This window comes from Hyaena hyaena, unplaced genomic scaffold, assembly GCF_003009895.1.
Source record: "Hyaena hyaena isolate Hyena2069 unplaced genomic scaffold, ASM300989v1 scaffold_1, whole genome shotgun sequence".
NCBI classification, from domain to species: Eukaryota; Metazoa; Chordata; class Mammalia; order Carnivora; family Hyaenidae; genus Hyaena; species Hyaena hyaena.
Window position 1 is genome coordinate 6,169,775 of NW_024080633.1, and position 23,891 is coordinate 6,193,665.

Sequence of the window (23,891 nt, forward strand, 5' to 3'; positions counted from 1 at the left end):
GGTGGAGGGAGACAGTGTGTTAGAGGAAGGAAATGTCTTTTCAAAAGTCATGGAAGTGGGGCACCTAGGTGGCTCAGTTGGTTAAGTGTCAGACGTCGGCTCAGGTCAAGATCTCATGGTCCATGAGTTTGAGCCTCATGTCGGGCTCTGTGCTGACAGCTCAGGGCCTGGAACTTTCTTTGGAATCTGTGTCTCCCTCTCTCTCTGCCCCTCCCCCACATGTGTACATCCTCTCTCTCTTTCTCTTTCTAAAATAAACATTTTTAAAAAATTTTTAAGATTAAAATTTTTTAAAACCTCAAAAGTAGAAATTTTATAAGCCACATTATTGTGTAAGTTGGAACTAAATAATTAAAATAGTGTAAATACTTATAAATTAAGAAATACTCTCCTGAAAAATTCTATAGTCTAGATAAAGTGTCCAAAAAAGTATAAGAGCCCCTAGGTGGCTCAGTTGCTTAAGCCAAGACTTTGGCTCAGGTCACAATCTCACAGTTCATGAGTTCAAGCCCTATATCAGGCTCTGTGCTGACAACTTGGAGCCCGGAGCCTGCTTCAGACTCTGTGACTCTTTCTCTCTCTGCCCCTTCCCTGCTTGTTCTCTCTCTCTCTCCCTCTCTCAAAAGTGTAAACTCTCAGAAAATAAGGTAAAAAAAAACACTCACAAATTAAAATGGAATGCTATGGAACTCAGTATAAAGAGTACTTAGGCATAATCTTAAATGTCATTGTTATAAAAGAAGAGAAACTAAAACCGGTGTGATGATAGTATTACTAGATGAAGAGGAATGACAGTGGATTCAGACATGCCCTCATCTGTCTTTCTAAGGACACGGTCCTGCCCTCAACCTCGGTGACCTCCAATGCACAATGAGAACCCTTGGAACTTGGTGCTGGACACAGCCAGCCCTAGACAGGGTGAGAATGGTGGGATTAGATGGTGGGTCTCTGGTTATCATCCCCGTTCCATGGATTGTCAGGGAGTTGGCTCGATGTTTCTGCACCAGGGGATTGGGGCTCCTGGCCCTGGGTTTTCCCCAGTTCTCACTAATTTATGACCTAGTGTTTGAAAATAGTTGAGCAGCACAAGGGTGAGGGAAGTGCATGGATCTAACAGCTGCCCAGACCGCCAAAGAGCCAAGTTCAAAGGCATGTCAAGGACTAAACCACAGCTGGGAATTAATTAGTGCTTACAGATCACCTTAGGGAACTGATCTAATGATAAAACAAACGCCTTCTAATAACTATAGAAGGCAGTAAATGCCTTTTCCCCCTGTTTAACATGGAATAGACATCTTCAAAATTAGCATGTATGCCAAGCTACAGTAATTCCTCTTACATGTTAAAAAAAATGATTTTTTAAACTGTATAAGTAATATAGGTTCATTTTATAAAACCAAGAATATTCTAAGCATGAAGAGTCTCCATCTTCCAAAGACCTATACTGTTCAAATGTGATTTATTCTCTCTGGTGAGTCTGGATGGGGTAGGGGTTAATTATTTTCTAGGTTTTCAGTCTTTTGATCTGTGTGTGTGTGTGTGTGTGTGTGTGTGTGTGTGTGTAGTCTTCTATCCTTTGAAAATAAATGTCTCCTGATTTTCTAAGTAGCGGAGGATTCAAGGTATCAATTTAGTTGGATATGACAGGGAAAAAGTGCCAGAGAATTCATCTTGAGACTACTTTGCCGACAAACACAATGTCTACTCAGACAGAGGGTCCCCACCCAAGCAGACTGCTGCAGATTATTAGGATGGGGAAGGTTCTAAGTCCCTTCCCGACTCCTAGATGTTACCACTGCCTGGGAAGTAACTTTGGGGATCTATAAGAAGAGAAACGAAAAGGTATTGATGCCCCACAGATAAAGTGACCACATTTTTTTTTTTAAGGCTGGTACAACAGACCTTATTTTAATTTTTAATATGTGAGTTGGAGTTTACAAGCATGTTGTGATCATATAAAAACATGCAAATCAAGTTGCATTTCTTCACTCAAAGCTTTAATCAAGTATCTTCTGTGTTCCAGACCCAGGACATCTTAAAGAGAATAAGGAATAAATAGCCCACGGGACAATCACCACCAACAACAAAGAGGCCATCTGGTCTCCCTACTGGAATAGATCTCACAAGGGAGCAGGGCTAAGCTCAGAGGACAATGTCCATTCTTCACGGAGCAGGGTGGAAGGGGTCAGGAGAAGTGTCAGTTAGTGGACACTCCCTGGTGCTGAGTCCAGGAAGACGAGGAGGGGGTCTCCAGCAGACAGGCTGGGAGATGAGGGTCCAGCTGACATAGGTCCAGAGAAGGTGAACCAAGTTCAGAAGGCCTTTGGTTGGCTGTGGCCGAAGTTAGAATTGTAGAAGCAGGTGGAGACCCGTCAGGAGGGCCCCTGGGAGTAGACCCTGGGGGTGGTCGGGAGCCATGGCAAGTTCTCGTCTGGGAATCTGTTGTGGTGAGACATGTGTGTGCTTTAGAGTCCATTCTGGTTGTAATTAGAACAGGCACCTGGGTGGCACAGTTGGTTAAGCGTCCAACTTTGGCTTAGGCCATGATCTTACCTTTTGTGGATTTGAGTCCTGCTTTGGGCTCTGTGCTGACAGCATAGAGCCCAGAGCCTGCTTTGGATTCTGTGTCTCACTCTCTGCCACTCCTCCACTTGGGCTCTGTCTCTCTCTGTCTCTCTCTCTCTGTGTCTCTCTGTGTCTCTCAGGAGATGAGAAAAGAGAAATCAGAGACATGAAAGCCAATGAGGAGACTACTATCACATTTATTTACTTACTTGACACACAAGTATTTAGTGTCCTATGTACCATCCCAGGCCCTGAGGACACAACAGCCAAACATCTCTTTTAGAGGTCTGAGTTAAAGTATCGCTACCAGAGATCAGGGCCAGAAACTCTTACAGCAAACAGGGTGTACAAAGCTTGGTGGCTGTCATGTTTCTATATTGAATACATTATCCAAAGGGGGAAAACTCTGATGTCAGTACAGTTAAGGAAATATCTGAACCCACATGGAAGCACCAGAATGGACGATTAGAAACCACGTTGACTGAAGGCCATGTGGGGCTCCGGATTGGATTTTGGATCAGAAAATGGCTAGAAGCAGAAAAACTAGCAAAATCTGAATACACAGAATCTGGAGCTTAATCAGCTAAGAGTCATGTATCAATGTTAACTTCTCGGTTGTGACCATGGTTACGTAAAATGTTAACATCTGGGGAAACTGGCTAAAAGGTACATGGGAAATCTTGACCATCTTTGCAACGTTTCTGTAAACGTAAAACCATCCCCCCAAAGCCATTTATAGATAAACTTTTTTAATGCATCTCAACCACACTGAATAGACTACTTTATACAGAATGGTCTGACTTAGAAAAAAATTCAAAACTACTGTGTATTCCATGAATGCGCATGTGCATGTATAAATTCATAGAAGGAGACCTTAAAACAGCACACAACCTGATGCCCTTGGTTGCTCGCAGCAGAGGACAAAGGTCAGAACAGGACTTGGGGGATTCAGTGGAGGGTCTTGCTGTGTCCATCACAGGCCACAGTCTCTAAGAATCATGCAGCAGGAGCATCCTTTGCAATTCAGATCGAGCCATCACTGCATGCTCTAGGCCTCCGTATTTCTTGTCCCTCTCTGGTGCAGAGGACTCTGGCCCCCGCTGTGCCATGCCACCGACAAGGGCTACCTGCTGGCCACCCCACAGCTCCCTGGGAAGTCGCCTTCCCCAGGTATGTGGCAGGATACCTGTGTGCTATTCACACATCCTTCCAGGGTGTCTGCACCGGGGGCCCAAGTTCTTTCTCCTCGCTGGCTATAGTTTTTACCCAAACTCTAAGAGTAAGGCAAAGAGAGAGAGAGAGAGAGAGGAGAGAGAGAGAGAGACAGAGAGAAATCCCACTGTGAAAAAGAAGTGTTGAATTACAAAGAGTAATAGGAAAGACCAGCTAGTTGCCAAGCCCTGCTATGTGGTATAATGGGTGTTAACAGCTGCTTCAGGAGCAGAGATTCCGGGCAGGATTTGTTCTGGCCAGAAGGAGTGCCCTGGATTTCTTATATCCCATCACTTTAAACAATAAAAACAGAAGGACCATCCCCCGGGCCGCAGCTGGGAACTGCACTGGGCCGTTTTCAGGACTTAACATTGTGTAATAAAGCTCGTCTGGAAACCCACTTGACTAGCATGAAACAGCTTTGAGGTATGGCAGGGGGGAGGAAGGGAGGGCTCCTTGGGTTTGTGGCCACTGCACACCTCCTATCTCCCCAGATCAGTAAGGCTGGAGTGGGCTGGGGTCCCTCTGAAGTCCCACCTAAGGACCAAGACTTTTCCCTGGAACACAAGCCCTACTTGCATGATTTCCTCTCCAAGGTCTCCCCAGCCCCAGGGAGTTTGGATGCAGGTAGGGATGTCGGTCTTGGAGAAGCACCAACTCTGCTTTACGGACATTCTAGAAAACAGGCTTTTTAAAAAGAGCTCCCAACAGTTGCTGTGTGTTTAAAATAGGCCTAGAGAGGAGTAGCAAACAGACCCAGCCTTCTTTCGGCTCCGAACGGTAGCAGTGGAAACCAGTGCTAATGAGTGTGGATGGTGCTCCTCAAACAGGAAAGCTCACGGGAATCAGCCAGGGCTCCTCGTTAAAGCACACATCGCCCGGCCCCAGCCCCAGGGTTCCGGGTCCAGGCCTCTGCGTGGGGCCTGAGAATTTGCATTTCCAAGGAGGCCATGCCCCTGCTGGTCCAGGGAACCACGACTTGAGACCATGGTTCCAGGGAGCACAGTGTCCTTCATGTCCCTGGGCTGGTGGCCCCAAAATGTTCTGGGGGCACCGTATTTGGTGTGGCTGCAGGCGCACTCCTCAGAGTGGACACAGCTCTGAGGACCAGGAGGCAGATTCAGTAGATATGTTAAAGGCAAGGCCTTTAGGGGCACCTGGGGGGGCTCAGTCAGTTAAGCGTCCAGCATCAGCTCAGGTCATGATCTCACAGTTCCCGACTTTGAGCCCCGCATCGGGCTCTGTGCTGACAGCTCAGAGCCTGGAGCCTGCTTCGGATTCTGTGTCTCCCCCTCTCCATGCACCTACCATGCTCACTCTCTGTCTCTGTCTCTCTCTCTCTCAATAATGAATAAACAATTAAAAAAAATTTTTTTTAAAGAAAGCTAGGCCTTTAAAGACAGAGCTATGGAGAGAGAGGATGTGTAGCACAAAGCAGAGGTGTTCACAGTGAGACTTCCTGCTTCTGGGGAAGAAGTCTGTTAAAACCAACAGCTAAGACCCTGCTTCTGTGAGGTCAAGTGACTCAAGCTGTCTCAGAGCAAGGAACTGAGCCAGACTGGACCTCGGCAGGAGGAAAGGTGGCCCCGGGGGGATTCCTGAGTCCAGAATTCACTGTTAAGCAGCAGACCAAGTCGGGGAAGGAAGTGGCCATATTTGCCCCAAGAGAGCCTTCAGGACTTTACAGAAGGTCTGGGGCGCTGTACTCCCAGAGCTCTCTGACCAAGGGAGGGTCCGGGAAGGGGGTCAGAGCACAGAAGACTTCCCCAGCGGGCCTTGTCTGGGGCACAGACGGGGTTAGAAGTCCGCTCCTGTCTCCTGTCACATTGTCTCCCTGTTCAGCACGGCCTTGAAGCGGACCTGCATTCCTTGGGGGTGCTCAGCGGAGCCAGAGGAAGAGGCTTTAATTCACACTTGGGCCAAAGTGGAAAAGGGGGAGGGAGGGAGTGACAACATAGAGCAGGTTTTGTGTGGCTGCCCCTTCCCACAGTGAGACTGTCCCCAGAGCACTGCTCTTCCCAAGCCACCGATGTATGCCAGGTTTGTATTTTAAAAGGAAATTTGTGGGGCGCCTGGGTGGCTCAGTGTTTAAGCATCCAAATCTTGGCTTCAGCTCAGGTCATGATCTCACTGTTCGTGGGATCGAGCCCCCTCTATGCTGGCAGCATGGATCCTGCGTAGGATTCTCTCTTCCTCTCTCTCTGCACCTCCCCTACTGGTTGTCTCTCTCTCAAAATAAAAACAAATATACATTTTAAAAATAAATTTTAAAAAAAAGGAAATTTGTTCTCTTAGGGAGTTTTAAAAAATTTTTGTAACATTCATTCATTTTGAGAGACAGAGACAGAGAAAGAAAGAGCATGAGTGGGGGAAGGGCAGAGAGAGGGAGACACAGACTCTGAAGCAGGCTCCAGGCTCTGAGCCATCAGCACAGAGCCTGACATGGGGCTCGAACCTATGAACTGTGAGATCATGACCTGAGCTGAAGTCAGACACCCAACCACCAGAGCCACCCAGGTGCCCCTCTTAGGGATTTTTTTTTTTTTTTAACGATTACGGCTAAGATGCTTTTTTATGCCTGGAAGTCTCGATCTTACCCAATAACAATGATGGTGCAACTTTGTTACAATTATCATTCTGATCATGGTGATCATTAGCTACAATTCATTGAGCCCCTTCTGTGCACTAGGAAGTACACTTTGCACACACTATCTCATTAAACCCTCAAAAGCCCTGGGAAATAAGGGGTGTTCTCTTCATTTTACAGACGAGGAAATCGAGAGCCAAGAAGGCCAAGAACCATGTTCAAGGTCATAGAGCTGGCCTTTGGCCAATCTCGGACTGGGACATAGGTTCGTCTGAACAGTGGTGTCCTTTATTAAGCAGATATTGGCACTGTTTTCTCCCATATCCCAGGCACTGTGCCAGGCACTGGGATCCAGGGGTGAGCCCAATATGCTGAGGCTGTTGACCCCATGGAACTCCCAAGCAGGGGGAATGGGTCAGGGGGAGAATGTCAGTTGGATTAAATCAAGTCAAGCAGCAATTAAAAATCCTTTTCATCAGAAGATATCACAAGCCTTATTTTTAGTCTTGCTTGAGATGATATTTTATGTTAATCTTTAAGAAATGCAAACAGAGATAATTGGTGTTTAATCAAAACTCTCAATGTATTTAAGTAAAATCTTCAATCAGAAAAAAAAATTAGATAAAACTTGCTCTGTGGAACTGTCTGTCTCTGACTCGACTGGTCATGGCAGAAAAACCTGAGCAGAAGGGTCATGCTGCCTTAGGCACCACTGCCACCTGGTGGCAGACATCGGAATTGCAGGCTTGGTTCCCCCAACGATGGCCCGTCTTTGAGGGAGGCTGATTCCACCAGAAAGCACCTTTCCTGTCCTAGCTACTGAAAGCCTCCAGGCACAGGTGACAGTGTTTCACAGGTGCCTGTTCATTTGTCAATTGCTTACAGTTGGATCAATATAGCTGTCATTTAGCTGTTCTGAATGTTTATTGTGTTTGTGACCTTTAAATTGTTACCATCGAGAAAAACATGGTTACCATTGAATTCTTGTTCACAGATACAGATGATAAAAGTGACATTAAATATACATGAATACTTGGGCAAACTGTAGGACCAATTCACGCAAATAATAGTTCTCTCTTCACTTGGGTATCTTCAAACACTATTAAAAAAAATGAAAGTTGGCTCCTAATTACCCCTGAGCCTCACTCAAACCCCATGAATGACTCAAAGTTTCTGGAATGTTGTAGGCTCCCTCTCACCTACCTGCTGCCTGTGTCTGTGCCGTTCCCTCTGTCTAGAACTATCTTCCTCTAGCTCTATCATCTGAATTATCATCAAATGTCAAATCAAGGCTGACAACCTACAGGGAATTCTCTTAAATTCAGAACTGGCATTGTTGCAGAGCAATGTCCCTAAAGAAATGGAAGATGGGTTCTGAGTCCTGTCTTCATCTCTGTCGTAGCTATGACCATGGTTTAATCTCCCTGCCTTTCAGTGGTTTCATCCATTAAGTATGAATGATAATGTCCCCTACTGCCAGCATTGCTGTGAGATTGTTGTTGTTTTTTTAATTCGTAAATGGATGTGAAATGCTTCCACAGCACCATGCCTACCTCCTCGTAAGCAATGGGGCGAGTGGTGCTGTTGATGACTGAATTCTGTAAATAGCTAGAACCTCAGTCAATGCCTGCCCATTACAAGACTGCCCACTCGTTTTTTTCCCCATTGTCCGTTCAGTCTTGCTTACAATAAAAAAAATCAATCTCTTTCTTGAGAGTTACAAATAACAAAAATGTCCGGCCTTGAACCTCCTGGAGTTATATTCCCCTCCTAGATCTGTCCTGAGATGTATGGTACCCCAGTGCTGGTAAGCTTCCCCAGCTGTAAGCTGCAGAGGTTTGCATGACAGGATGAAAGGTGTTAAGCAATGATGCTATTTTTGGTGATGCCGCTTTAGTCAACTGTGTCTGGCTGCTCTGTGTTGACACCTGTGATTAGTGAGTTGGTCACCAAGGTATGTTTAAAATGTGCTTTCTCTGTGCTTTTCAGCCAGAGTCTTAAATGTCGTTCTGTTTCTCTGACCAGGTAGTCGATAGTGACAGACCAGAAGGATCTAAGTTCCGGCTCACTGGGAAGGGAGTGGATCAAGAGCCTAAAGGAATTTTCAGAATCAATGAGAACACGGGGAGTGTCTCCGTGACACAGACCTTGGACAGAGAAACGATCGCTACTTATCAAGTGAGTGCCCCTCAAGTGCCCACCCGACATGCAGACATGGGGCTTTTCGAGACTATTTTCTTCCCACTGAGCTCGTTATTTCTGTGTGCTTCATCAGACCTCGGGCTGTGCGGCGTTAAGTGTGTCTCTGTGGGAGCCGAGTGGCACTGAACCCCAACAGGGTAACAGTGGGGGCCCTATCTCATCAACAGAGTCCTCAGGCCTGTGTGAGACTTTGTGTACTGGAGACCAAGGAGGGGGACCCTTGGAGGATCTCAGAGAGGGTCAGAACCTTTAGGGCAGTGTTGATTTTCCAAAAACCAGCTTGATAATGAATAGCTATAAAAGGTGTAAACCCTCAGATGTGATCATTGTACTTTAAGAAATCTATCCTAAGGAAATAGGGAAATAGATTTTTGTGCAGTAATGTTAGAGCAAGACATGATGCTTAAAATGGAAACAATTTTGCTAAATATTCAGCAATGAGGTAGTGGTTAAATCATGGCTCAATTTTGCAAGGAAGTTTTGTACAACCATTTTAAATATTTTGAAGAAGCTCTAGGTATATGGGAGAAATTCAAGATATCAAATGGAAACAGACACACAAACACATATGGTATCCTCTCTGCAGGCTGAGTATTTGCACATGTCACAGTGGGCTTACATTTGTGAAGAAGTGCAATAGAGGAAAAACCAAAGTGTTAATCGTTGTGTTTCTGTGTTATTGACTTTGTCTTTGTGTTTTCTGATTTTTCTAAAAATAATTAAGTCGCTTTGTTATGGAGAAATAGCAGACCTTTTGTAAAAGGATCTACTACTATCCTTCAGTAGATGCCCATTCAGGACACACAGAGCAGAGCAGTGGCAAACAGATACTGGGGTGAGCACTGAGTTTCATATGCGCTGGAGGTCAGTCCTATACCTTCTCTACAACACTGCCCAGAAGTTCCATTTTCACAGCCTGTGTTATAGACCCAAGCCTCAAAGGGTAGTGAGCTCAGTCTTTGACAATGTGATGGAGTTCCCAGCCATTTTCAGGAAAAGCCTTCCCTGGGTTGCAATGTACTGAGCCGTAAGCAGGCACGATGGCAATGAGGTTCGGCCAACAATGTTTGTCTTCCATCGCCGTTGCCCCAGCCTATGTATTTCCCTGGCTTGGGGTCAGAAGGTGGTGATTGATTTCTAGGACAAGACTGACATCTCTAGTTTTCTTGGTCAAAGCACCGCATAGGAATATCCTGATCCCCTTTCAGAATCACTGCTGCCTCTGCCCCAAACACCCGTGTTCTTCCTTTTCTGCAGATAGAGGGTAGAGGGACACTGCACTGAAAAGTGTGTGCTCTGGCTGGGAAACGGTAAGTTTCAGACACAACAAACTACGGATACAGTACATTTTCTAATTTCATAGCACAGTGATGACATTTGGGAGCTCTGGACATAGCAAATTGATTCGCGTCTCAGCATTGCTACTTTCTGAGCTATGTGATCTTGGGCAACCCACTTACCCTCTCTGATCTTATCATTCTCATCCGTGAAATAAGAATGGTACTAGCACCTTTAAGGATTGTACAAGATAAAATTACTAGCTTTAACTAACTAGCAATTGTTGATCAGCGAGTAAAATAGAGCCTGGTCCATGGCTTGGAGCTTCTCATATTTTTCCTGAAAGTCATATATATCGATCATAGCAATTAAAAACATAATTTTGCACACCTCCACATTAACTGCATTCAGATCACATCATGGACTAGCTTTGGGAACTTGGGCACGATGTCTGCCTCAACGTTCTTTCTCATCTGTAAAATGGGAATGATAACGATACTGATCTTGCAGGATTTTAATGGATTAAATGAGTTGATATGTGTGAAGCATTTAGAACAATTCCAGAAACACAGTAAGCACTGTATGATCTTACCGCAGGAGCCAGAGATTAATGATGTTGAGGAAGGTAAAGGAGAACTCCAAGGACGTTGCGTTGTAGCCTCGCCCACCCGGATCAAGCATCGATTTTCCATGGGTGATCTTGAGTTTATGTGATAGTTTCAAAATGTACTTCATAGCATAGTGATAAATTGTTCAATTCATGTTCTCTGACACATGTTTGAGAACCTACAGAGTGTGACGCTTCCCCCACGGTGTTAGGGGAGTATGCCGGGAAACCGGACACACTAGATTCCCTGCCTTCACATGTAGCTTGCATTTTACCGCCGAGGCTCTGTTTCACAATGAACTGCTTTAAACTCCTCACCATGGGACAGATGTCCATGCCAAGACCTGTGTCTGGTTCGTTGTCTGGCTTGGTTTACGCCCAGCACAGGGCTGTGCATGTCCAGAGGACAGATGCTGGTGCCTGATGGGAATGCGGGCACCCGGCTACAGCAGCCCAGCTTTGGGCTCCACTAGCCTCGGGATCCAGTGTCCAATGCCATCCCTCCCCCCCCCCCACCCCCACCCCACACACACCTCTGGCTCTTAGATCAGTCTTTGTCATGTTTCCTTCCTGTCCAGGCTGAGGAATGCCCCCTACTGCCCTGTGTTTGGTTCTCAGGTATCTGGATTGACTGGGTTACTTTCATTAATATGCTTTGGACACAGGAATGTTGCAAACCCTGTCCATTTCAAGCACCTATTCAAAAATAATTTACTATGTTAGTGGCACAGTTAGGTCCATGGTGCATTCACCATAGTCCTGGTCATTGTGGTTGGTAGCAAACACACCTCTTCAACTAGCTGGATCCTCTGCTCCACTTCCCACATTTTCCTTTCCCCTCTGGCAAGTTCAAAAAGCAGAGAGCTTGTGGGTGAATGAATTTCCATTATAATTGCTCCATTGTTGATGTTGTTGTTTAGCCTCAAGTTAAAATCTCCTCACATGCCAGTCACTGCTACTTGCTACTTCCCACACCCCACAGGAAAGCATTCTGAGCTAAGCCTTAGGGATTTGCACGATAAGAAATAACCTGGGATAAATTAATTGGTCCTTGGGCCCCCAAATGTATACCATCATTAAAGCTACTCTTTATTGAACAATACATGGCTAATCCTGCATGAAGCACTCAATACACACTCTCTTATTTAACTCATTTCACCCAGGAGACTTAAGAAGTATACGTTAACACCATTTTACAGATAAGCAAAGAATTGTTAAATAACTTCTTCAAGGTCTTGCAGCTGTTGAGTATGGAATCTGGGGTCCATATCCACTTCTCTCCACCTCCAAAGCCCTGCACTTCCAAACGCTAAGAAATACGTCTTCCTATTTTGCCCCTTGTTAGAGTCTGATATCTAATCTACGAGTTCCCAGCCCTCTTTCCTCAAGACTCCACTTACTGGGGCTGGGAGGGAGGTGTGACTGTCTGGATGATGGATATCTTCCTAACTATCTTCCTTCTCCATGACCGACTTCCACCTGCCCACTCTCCCTACCCCAGCCCCCAAAGGGCTTCCCAAGCTTCTGACCCAAAGTGGCACCTGGTAAAATAATTTAGCTCTTGCAGTATTGGAAGCTGACATATTAATGCAAAGCCTCCTGAAATATTACTCATTAGTATGCATTTTGCCAGCGTTTGAGTGATTTGTGAACTCTTCATTGGAATAAAGTACTGTAAATGATTCATGAATGACCAAGTTTATGAAATTCTATAAAAATATTAGCAGGTGGTAATGATTCCCTCACACTGTGACTATAATCTGCTGGCTGCGAATTTGTCAATATGGCAGGACAGGAGTGGAGTGGGGGACAGAGTCTGTTAGGCAGGTTGGGGGCCAGTTGACAGTCTGGGCTGGGCTCAACGGGGCAGGGGGCAAAGCAGGAAGAAAGGCTGTGGTAGTGGGCTGAGGTCATGGGCAGGACATACTCTGATCTGTTGTCCACGGTTGGGAGACACACTGAGGACTGGGGATGTCAGAACTGGACAGGAGAAAAAAGCGCACTTGGAAAGAAAGAGAGAGAAGCAGTGTTTACCGAGCTCCCACTGGGTGCCCAAGAGCTCTATAGAGTACTAGATACACAAACCTGTGAAACTGCTTTATTGTCTCACTTTTACCGATGTGCTCGCTGAGGACCAAAGTGGATCGCAAGATACGTTTTTGTGATGAATGTTGGCATTAATGTTTACTGAACATTTACAGTGTGCCAAGGCTGTATGCTAACTACCGAAATGATGAGCTCCTTCAGTCTTCACAAAGATGAGCTTAATAATGTTATCGTGCCCAATTACAGAGCTAACAACTAGAACCACCTGTGTTCGTGGCCTCAGCGCATGAGCAGCTTTGCCTTGCCTCCGTCTGAATATTTGTTCACATTTTCTGGGGTGTAATTTGCTCTCCTTCAAGCCAATTTCTTGGACACGTTTTGTAGCTAAGATCGTTGCCATAATATGGGAACCCACCTGGCAGAAAGGAGCTGTCCTTGCTCCTCTGTCCCCTTCATTCCTGTGCCTCTGCCCCATTTCTAACCCATATGCAGCTCCAAGACAACCTGGCAAAAAAAATACATTAAGGTGAAAAATGATGCTGTCAAGTGGAAATACATGTACCATTCTATTAGTGATGGTAGAGCACTGAATTGTGCAGATTTATCCAGATTGGAGAGTTATGTAGGTGATTAACCTGTTTACAATAATGTCCACGTTGTATGTGGATGATGCACACATTACCTGATAGCCTTGCACTGCCCTTGATAATATTTGTAATTGGAATGCTCCCCCGGCCCTCAGGTATAGGGACAAGCTATGCCCTTTTCCATCCACTAGCCTAGTCTCCCCCATGGCCATCTTTCTTAGGCAGGATTCTTTGTGGTGGTCAGCAAAACACCCTCCAATTAATGTATAAAGAAAGGGATTTATTAAAGGACACAGGGAGCTTAACACAGTTGCCAGAGGACCCAACAATCTGGCTCACGTGGGACTCGCCCCACAGTTGTGCTACAGGAACAATTGATAGCTACAGCTATCAATGATACCGTTCTAGAGCCAGAGTTCTGCACCTTGCCACCATTGACATTTGGGGCTGGACAGTTCTTTGCTCTGGGGGCTCCGGTACATGTAGGGTGTTTAGAAACACGGCTGGTATCTAACTACTGGATCCTGATAGCACTCGCCAATCCCAGTCTTGACGGTCAAAGATGTCTCCAGAATTATTGTTCATTGTCCCAGGGGGGCACAACTGCCCCCCTGGCTGAGAACCACTTTTCCAGGGGAGCTGTCATTGCTGCCACCTCTCCCTACCACTCTGCTCCTGCGATGTTCAGAACTGCAGGAGGGGAGGAGGAGGGGAGCATCTCTGCCTTGACTGCCCGGACACAGGGAGCGATGCTGACAGCATGCTTTCTGGAACCTTAGATCCACAAAGCAGAGCTGCTTCCTTAAGTCCCACTTACGTTGCCAAGTCTAATGCTGGGATGTTCACAGGGAAGAACTGGGTCGTGCGAAGGACTGTCGCTGAGCTAGCAAGGGGCTCGGGGGAGGTGGGGGTGGGGGGAGGATATTGACCTCTACAGCATCAGCCACATCATCGGTACCACTTTATCCCAGGGAAGAGGTGGTCAGCGGTAGGCATGGCTGTCCTAGGGCAGCTCCCCAGCCTGTGCACAGGAGAGCATGTGGCCTCACACCTCTGAGCCGCCCTTACTATCATGAGCCTGTCAGTAATGCACGTGGCCTTGGAAAGAGCCTTGTTGGGAGGAGACAGAGAACTTGGGTTAAAAGCTCATGCTTTGGAATCAGACCCGCTGAGGTTTGACTCTGCTCTCATAGGGACTCTAGGAGATTGCCATCTTTACAGGAAAAGCGGGTGAGTATCAGCCATTTCACGGTGTCACCGTTGGCATGTTCTTTATTGTTTCTCGTTTTCTCGTCTTTACATTGACACTAAGATGGCAGCATTGATGCAGTTTTGGAGTGGGGGGGCGGGGGGCGGGGTCCAGAGCCAACTGGCTAAGAAATGATCCTTGAGACACATTTGGTGTAAAAAGGTGATTTTCTTAAAGCAGAAAGAGCTGCCCTGGGGTTGTGAAGAGTGACTGCATTTATACTATGAGGTTGGGGGAGGTAAAGGCTAAAAGGAGGTTTCCAGAAGGACTTTCATATGCTAAAGAGGGTCAGAAGATACCAGAGGCCTAGGTATTGTCAAGCTAAGGTGGTTTTTCCTTCTAGTAAGGCATTAACATTAAGACAGTAGGGGGTTCCGGAGAAATGTTCTACTCTTCCTGCTTCAAGTATTTGTCACTGGGCCACAGATTATAAGGACATTTAATTTTACCTGCTGTTTCCTTCTTGCCCTCGTTCCCACATCACCTCGGAGGGGAGGGTGATGTTAGGACTCCAGGAAACTGAGTCTATAGCTTTCTGGAGGCTCGGCTACTGATAAGATTGTCTTTTTCTTGTAACTGACTAAGACAGTTATAAACTGATGGAGACTCCTGTCCTTCGGGACTGTAATCACTATCAGTTAACCATTGTTTTTTCCCTTTCCTTTGTTCTTGAGCAGCCAGGAGAGCCTGAAGAATGTCACACCGATCCCACCTTGGAAGTGGGGGGAGTGTGGCTGTCAGCCTGCACTTTGCCCTCCGCTTGCCTTTGGCTCCCTCGTCAGCACCACACCCTGGCTGCGTTGCCATTGGTAAGCGGCAGTACAAGAGTGGTGCTCAGTACGGCCACTCGCTAAGTGATCCCGAATTAAGAGCCACCACCGCCCGTACCAGGCTTGGAGGTAAAGCTCCTTGCAGGTGAAACAGAGCTGTAAGTGGCTGCTAGGCACCCAGCTCGCAAAGTGAGATGCCAGTAATATGGTGTGAGGCTTCATAGAAGGGACATGTTTTAGATGGGCAGTTTTCAAGCTGTGGCCCCCAGACCAACATCATTATGTGGGAACTTGTTAAAAAGGCACATTCCCGGGCCCACCTGGCTGCGGTCTGGGTATTAACAAGCCCTTCGGGGGGTTCTGGTGCTCACTGTGGTCTGAGACACACACCCCCCCCCCACTCTACTCAGAGAACATGTCTGAGTGTTTGCATCGCCACAGCCAGCTAGATGCATTAATTTGCGTCATTGAACGTGGCCTTGGAATCAGTTCCATTAAAGTCCTCTTGGGGTAACACGTTTGCACCTTAAAGGTGCTTATTTTCCTAGATGCTCTGGTACGCCGGGTGAAAGCCCTCTAAATCCGATTCATGCTCTTCAAAACTGCCTGTTTTTGCTTCGGTAACGGCTCCAGGGAGCCAGGCAGGATTTGTCCTGGGTTTCTCTGCTCCATCCTGTCTAGACTTTGGATAACTGTTAAAGACCATGCTACTGAGTAGTAGTTTTTTTTGTTGTTGTTTTTTATATCTCAGAAACCAACCTTTTAGGCCAGAGATGAAAGTGTCTTCAGAATATTTGAGCTGGTACAGGAGAAAATTCCTGCTAGGAGGAAGCTGGCCCCAGGGTCAGCAGAATCGGCTTCTCTGTCTTACTAGATCTGTAACCTTGAGTAAGTTATTTCTCGTTCTCAAATTTTGTTGCACATTAAAACCATCTGGGGAGATTTTATTTTTTATAATTTTTAAGGTTTATTTTTATTTATTTGAGAGAGAGAGAGAGAGAGAGCAAGCAGTAGAGAGGCAGAGAGAGAGGGAGATAGAGAATCCCAAGCAGGTTCCACACTGTCAGTGCAGAGCCCAGTGCGGGGCTCAAACTCACAAACTGTGAGATCGTGACCTGAGCTTAAACCAAGAGTTGGACTCTTAACTGACTGAGCCTCATCTGGGGAGATTTTAAAACTCCTGATATCCAAGCTGCACTCCAAACCAATTAAATCAGAGTGTCTTGGAGCAGGACCAAGTATGTTTATAAAACTCCAGATGTTTCCATTGTGAAGCCAAATTTGAGAACCCCTGGATTCATATAACCCGTCTGTACCCTGGTTTATTTGTATGGGGATGATGACCCCATCCTGGTAGCTTTGTTGTGAATCTCAAGTGAGACAGTACACAGAGGAGTTTCTAACACATATCATAGAAAATCAAAGATCTTACTTCCCCTTCAATCAACTGTCTGACTCTGAGCAAACATCTGAAGCTCACTACTTTCTGGCGTCTCTTTGGACAAAAGCACTTAAAAAACTGAAATACAGAAAAACAGAATTGGATAAAGGAATGGACAGGTTGTCTTGTAACTAAATTTAGAAAAAAAATAATTCAGAGGCAGCTGAGTGGCTCAGTTGGTTAAGTATCCGACTCTTGGCTTCAGCTCAGAGCATGATCTCACAGTTCGTGAGATAGAGCCCTGCTTTGGACTCCATGCCGACAGTGCATAGCCTTTTTGGGATTCCCTCTCTCTTTCTCTCTCTCTGCCTCTGCCATGCTCTCATGCTCTCTCCTCAAAATAAATAAATAAATTCAAAAAGGAAGGAAGGAAGGGAGGGAAGAGAGTGGGAGAGAAAAAGAACTCAGGATTTGGTTCCGGCTTCTTGCCACCCCAGTGCCCCTCACACATCTCCCTTTGGCTCCTCCCTGGTTCGTCTTCACATTTCCCAGCCCTTCGTTTTGCAGCCTGGCTTTATCTGCCAGGCACAGCTCATGAAGCAGAGGCATGAAGAGGTTAAATGACATTGCCTGGGTGCGCCCACCAAGGTGCTCCTGACTGATTATTTGGTCCACTAAGCAAAGATGCTTCCTCACTCAGGGCCGCGCGAACATGGTTTTCTAAATTTCATCAGCACAAACTCCTCAGAAGATGTGCAGCTTGAGTCTTGGCAGGTGGGCAGACCTCACACGCCCAGCCTCTCCTCCCCTCGCCCGCCCGCAGGTGGGCCTCACACAGGCTTAGGCACCGATAAACGTGTGACAGCACCTCCTCTTTCCTCACCCAGTGTCTAACTACAGCCGAATCCAATCCTTGTGGACCCTTCCCACCGGATTTGGTGGCTTTTGGTTTTCCAGATGCCAAAGAATCATCACAATACATCACAACAGCAAGAGCCTTGAGATCCATTTAATTTGAGCTGCTAAGCTGACAAATAAGAGTCAGTTAAATAACTGGCCAACAGCTCTGACTCCCAGTACTCAAAATCTCTTGCCAATGTTCTATTATCCCCAATAGCAGGCGTGGGGGCTGGCCAGTCTGGGACCAGATCCTGCGAGCGCAGGTAAAACTTTCCGCCTCCCACCCCTGACCCTCCAGCTCTCTACATTCATCGATAGGCATGAAGATTTTTTTTTTTCATTTGGTGAAAATGAGCAGCGACGGGAAGGGGTTGGTTCAGGGGTGTGGACTAGGAAGAAAGAGGCATGAAAGAGAAGATCAGAACAGGCTGTATTCCCTCCCTCTCTGCTCCTTAAAGTAAGCTTGACACTTGTGGGTTAGAGGGCAGAAAATGACAGGAATTAGTCTTTTTTATGAGATGCCGTGCAAAGTTGGAGGTGAGGAACAGAAGCTAATTAACCCGATTACAAAAGACAGGGTACAATTCTAGGTTCAAGCACTTATGGCTGCAAAGCCAAGTGACAAAGGATGATGTACTTCAGAAGAGAGCCATCTCTCCTGCCCCCCAGCCCCCGGGAACTCAGGCAACATGTTGGTGTGGGCAGGTTGGTAATTAAGGGGTGGATGGCCATGGTGAAATGGGACACTCGAGGGGAAGGAGGAAAGGGAGGAAGAAGATGACATTGATTCAGAGCCTTTGTGGAACCAGCTTTGGGCACCCCGAGAGACACTTGAGGGAATAATAGCAGAATGGGGACTGAGTTCCCCTTGAGCAGGTTGAAAGCTGAAAGTTCTCACGATGGGAGATTAATACAAATGGGAGTCATGTCCTCATCCGGCACTGGGGAGCCACCAACCCTCATGTTACCCACCTCAATTCTGGCCGGCCCTCTGCTGACTGTTTAACTGGGGCAGATTTGAAATGGAGAGAATCTGTGGGCAAAATCCCAGGGTGAAAGGAGAGCATGGAGGAGAGCATGCTTTTGCCAGTGGAGTTTCTCTTCCAGCCAAGAGAAGTGGAGGGAAGCAGGGCAGCGTTTGCAGAAAGGCAACTTGGGACCCCCAGAAGGATGCGTCCATGTCAGGAAGGGCACACGCCCGGCAGCCCATCGGGCAGGATTCAGATCAACCACAGGACTGATTCGTGTGAGCCGCTGTTTCAAGGTGCTGGGGACAGAGCTGCGAACCACCAAGATCCTTCTTTACAGAACTCTCTCCATAAACAGATGTTAGCAAGTATGTGACATGTCAGCTGGGTATAGAACTGGGAATAAAAATGGAACAGATGAACCATGCAGAGAGGGAGACAAGGTGCTTTGTGGTCCTGCCAGGCCATGGTGGGAGGTGACATTTGAGGGTGGGCCTGATGGAAAGTCTGAGGGCAGAGTGCTGTCCTTCTCTCCCAGTATCCTTGATGGCAGGGGTTCTCGACCACATTGTCACCCACTGTCAGCAGGGTGATGTGCCCCCCAGGGTGCATCTAGCAATGTTGGAGACATTTTTGGTTGTCACAGCAGGGGGAAGTGATGCTAATGGCATCTGGGTCAGAGATGTTGCTCGATATCTTAGAGTGCACAGGACAGACCCTGCCTGCTGTGATCTACAGGTGCCAGCACAGGGCTGGCCTCTGAGGGGGTCTGAAAATATCCCATAGTTTGTTCGCTCAGATATTCACCAAGCTCGAATAGGCAAGAGGTCTGTCTTCACTTCCAGGGCACCAGAGCCAGGGATACTGCCCTGTCCTTGCAAAGCTCCCAGTCCAGCTGGGGACATCGCCACATGACAAGGGCAGGGGCCGGGAACAGCCTTCCAGAGGACGTGACATGAAAGCAAGTACTTGAGAACGAAGAGTCTGCCAGGTGACAGGTCAGGAGGAGTGTTCCAGGGTGAGCGGATGGAAGAAAGGGCTTAAGGCAGCTCTGCAGGAGAGCAGGGCCCCTGTGAGAGACACACAACGTCCCAGGCCCCGAGTGCTAAGGGATGAGCTTAGAAATAACACCCCGTGGTGACAGGCAGATGTTAGAGGATTTTAGGCTGAAGAGTGACACGATCAGATTTGGGTTTTGCAGGGACTGTGTTGGTTGCCAGCAGCGAATGAGTGGGAAGTAGCAAGTCGTGTCCCCGGGTCTCTGAAGCCAGAGTGGCACATGTCGGATAAACAGTTTTCTCACGCAAGAAGACTTGGAACGTGATGTGTCCAGACTCCTAGTGAGGAATTCACTGCCCTTTGAGAGGAAGGGTAGCGGGAATCAGGGAGGCCTCGCAGGGCAGAGTAAGGAGCTTGGATTTTATCCTAAGGAAGCCTAGGAGGGCTTCAGCAAACGAGTGACATCCTTGCATTTCAGGAAGACTTCTTTGAGCAAGTCAACAGTAACATGCAAATTGCCATGAAATGGGAATCAATTCAAAACGGCATTCATTTGTTGAGAACCCAGTACCTACCAGGCACTCGGAGAAAAGAGATAAAAGACAACAGCTTTAACGTTCCCTTGTAGACCAGAGCAAACCAGAGGACTCTTCTTTATTCTGAACCCATGAGGATGAGGCAGGGAGCTCTTATGTTGGCCGGTCCTTTCCGTTTCATTTGACTCAGTCTCCAGGCCAAGTGAACATTCTTTGTTAAAACTCCAAGCTTTCAGTTCTGTTTCCTGTGGGAGTTTATCGGAGTGCTATCTCAAAATTATTTATTAATCACAGCTGGCTGGACCTGTTAGCTATTGATTCATTTGACTGGCATCTGTTTTAAGATCTTTATTGTGAAGAAGGCTTATCTTGTTCTCACAGCAAGGCATTCGATGCAGAAAGATCGTTTCCATATAATTTTTCTCTCTTCAGAAGGGGCAGAAGTTTGCATAACGGGCCCCTTGAGCAGAGTCCATCTTTTCGGGTACCATGTTGGAAGGGTGACTGCTCACTGAAAAGGACTTGATTGCATTCTGTCACTCAGGGATGCCCCCTCCCTGCCTGCCATGGGGGCTACACGGAGCCTCGCTTTCTGTGCCAGAGCAGGCACTCCAGAGGGAGAGTAAACTGAATGCATCCTCACTGCACGATGGCTGTGCATGTCAAACATTAGTGGGATCCGAGACCAGATTGAACCGATGTCTGGCAAGAAAACACCAGGAGGAGAGCCCTGTGCTCTTCCAAGTTGTGTGCTTCTCACAGCCGCCTGGCTTGGGGTGCACATTCAGCTGATGGCTAACACCTGGGGCAGAGCACAAGAGGTCTTGGCCAGCCAGTCGTAAAGGCTCAGAAAACTGGGTGACTGGTGTTACACAATTCATTGTAAATGCATTTCGTTGTTGTTGTTGTTGAAGTTTATTTATTTTGAGAGAGAGAAAGAGAAATCAAGTAGGGGAGGGGCAGAGAGAGAGGGAGAGGGAGAATCCCAAGGAGGCTCCGTACTGTCAGCACAGAGCCCGACATGAGGCTTGAACCCATGAACCATGAGATCACGACCTGAACCGAAGCCAAGAGTCGGACACTTAGCTGACTGAGCCACCCATGTGCCCCACATAAATGCATTTTCTGTTCAAGTGGCAGTGCGGAGCTGGGGTGCCTGGGTGGCTCCATCAATTAGGCGTCCGACTTCAACCCACGATCTCGTGGTTTGTGGGTTCGAGCCCTGCGTCGGGCTCTGTGCTGATAGCTTGGAGCCTGGAGCTGCTTCAGATTCTGTGTCTCCCTCTCTTTGCCCCTCCCCTGCTCACACCCTTGTCTCTCTCTTTCTCAAAAATAAAGAAACATTTAAAAAAAGTTTAAACTCAACCGGCAGGGTTGCGTGAGCTTCACATGGGATAACGTGTGTGCTCTGCTGCTGAGCCTGCCACCTAACCAATGCAGGTTTTCACCGACCAGGCTCCAGCTTAGCTGGTCACCGGCACGCTGTGGCTCCGGCGGGCCCCAGCCCCTCCACCCTTGATTCTGAGAGGCACCCAGTAAGGTTCTAGCAGAGCTTACCAGTGCCCGCTTTTTATTCTTCATGGTGTCTTTAATTTTTTTTTCTTATTGCAGAAGACAAATCCCATTTCCTTACTCCTGAGGGAAAACTAATTCCAGCAAAGGCCATTTGTCTCTGGTACCTTAAGATCTCGATAATTTACTGCAAGTTTATTTTTATTGAAAATTATGTAGATATTATTCAGAAACACAATTTCCAACTATACAGAACACTTAAGCAGATTATATTTTAAGTGTTAATACATATAGTGAGGATATGTGCTGGAATGTGCGTTTCTCAGAGATACTTTTTTCTTTTTTTATGACTCTCTGCCTTTGAGATCCTCAAACTTGCGTGCTATGAAGTGCTGAAGGATTAAAATATTTTCCAAATGGATATTATGTTATAAGTTATGGGTTGTTACCATTTGACTGCAATTCAAACTCATGACACTTTATATCACTTATATGATTAATCCAGAAATGATTTGCATTTAAATGCATTTAAGATCTTTTACTTGTGATCCCAAATGTACCTATTTAAGCCTGGCAGAAGCACTACAGTCTCTTAAGTGATGGACCCCTCCCCCCCCCAGTTAGGTGGGCCCAAAAAGGATTCAGATATTAATATATAGCATAGCTTTTTCAAAGTGTTTCTGAGAACTCTAAGAACTGAGAGGTGCCCATGAGAGCACGTGTGCACGCACACACACACACACACACACACACACACTCCCTTGGGAACATTTGGGAAACCCTGAAAGTTTGGAAAACACTGAAAATTATAATTGCTTCTTTAAAATTCACAGTGCACATTTAACATAGTAAAGACATTTTAAAGACCTGCAGTTGAGAAACCTGTTTAAGCCAGTATATTCCACATATTTCAAAACCTAAACTTTCAACAACGTTCTCCTAGAGGATCTATTTACCATCATTAAAAAAATCACACTGTGGATAATGTTGGTGGGAAAAATATTAAGTTAATGAGCTCAGAGCAGTCAGCACGAACACATCCGATGGGTGTCAGCCCGCTTTTCAGGGACGCCACACCGTCAGCCATTCTGGAAAAACAATTCTGGAGATATTTTGACATTCTTTCTCCATTAGTGTAGTGGAAACTGGTCCCCGTCACTTCCTGCTATTTCAGTGAGTCCATGAACTGATAAACAGATGTGGTCTATGCGCATGAGAGGATATTCCTCAGCCACACAAAGGGGTGACACATTGATTCACGCAGAGGATTCTGGAAAGCGTGACACCGAGTGGAAGCCAGACACAAAAGGTTGCATGCCGTGCGACTCCACGAATATGAAATGTCTCCAGTAGGGAAATCATAGAAACAGAAAGCAGATTAACAGGGGAATTATGGGTATGGGGTATCCTTTGGGGTTGGTGAAACTAACTGCAACATTGTGACTCCTCTAAATCCTTCTCACGTGTTTGGTTTAAAAGGGTTAATTTCTTACTTTGTGATCACCTCGATTTTCTTTAAATCATGGGAAAGGGAGGAGAAGGAGGGAGGAGAGAATGACAGGGCAAGAAACCCAGGTGTAACGAGGAGGGGAGGAGCGTAAGGAGGGTGGGGTGGGCAGGGGGGAGGGGACAGAGAGGATGGGGGGCTGCCCTGCTGTGGTCTGCAGGGCAGGGTGGACAACTGATCTGTGTTGGACAACGTGAGGAAAATGTAGCCCAGAGAGAGGTTCGAGACACAAGACTGGCCATTGAGAGAAGGTGGAGGAGAAGGTGGTTCCCCTGACTGGGAACCCACAGCAGGGGAAGGTGTTGATGACCACAGCTTGGTGGCCCACACTCATGTCTTTGCTCTGGAGAGGGAGGCCATGACACTAACAACGCTGAACTTGCAGGGCCCTTCTGACCCGTGTCGTGTCGTGACTTTGGGCTCTGCTTAAAGTAGACCCCCAGACTGTATAACCTTCCGCTTCCTGGACCAACCCTGTGAGCTAGCCTGGTAGAACCCGTGTCTATCCTCACATTGTCAAACTTCATACTCATTAGTGCCCGCTAAAAGCCAGGTGCTTGCATGTCACAGAAGGGCTAGACAACTGTGATCCAGCAGAACTTTGGGCAGTGATAGAAAAGTCTGCTTCTGCGCTATCCGATATGGTGCAGACCAGTACGGTGGCCACTGAGTGCCAGAACTATGGCTAGTGTAATACTGAAGCTGAGTTCTTCACTTTATTTAGTTTTAGTTCATTTTAATGTAAATAGTCACACGGCTGGTGGCTACTATATGCAGGTCCAGGAGATCTCGGGGGGAAATGCTACCTTTAGCATCATCCAGGTCTGTGTTCCTTGTGGTGTTACCTCTTTCTAGCCATGTCCTTGGACGCAGGTTGCTTAATCTCTGGGCCTTAGTTTCCTGACCTGTGAAAAGGGAGCAATTATAGGATCTACCTCCTAGAGCTTTTGTCAAGGTGAAATGAGATAGTGAATGTTGAATGCAC

The 23,891-nt window shown here is 46.8% G+C and overlaps 1 protein-coding gene across 1 annotated transcript in view; it reads left to right on the forward strand.

The window, feature by feature from the left end:
* Positions 1–23,891, forward strand: part of CDH13 (cadherin 13) — a 1,034,982-nt gene that overhangs the window by 530,256 nt on the left and 480,835 nt on the right. The window contains exon 5 of the mRNA XM_039227348.1: positions 8,390–8,542. Within this exon, the coding sequence (XP_039083279.1) occupies positions 8,390–8,542 (153 nt within the window). The remainder of the gene's footprint in view (positions 1–8,389; positions 8,543–23,891) is intronic.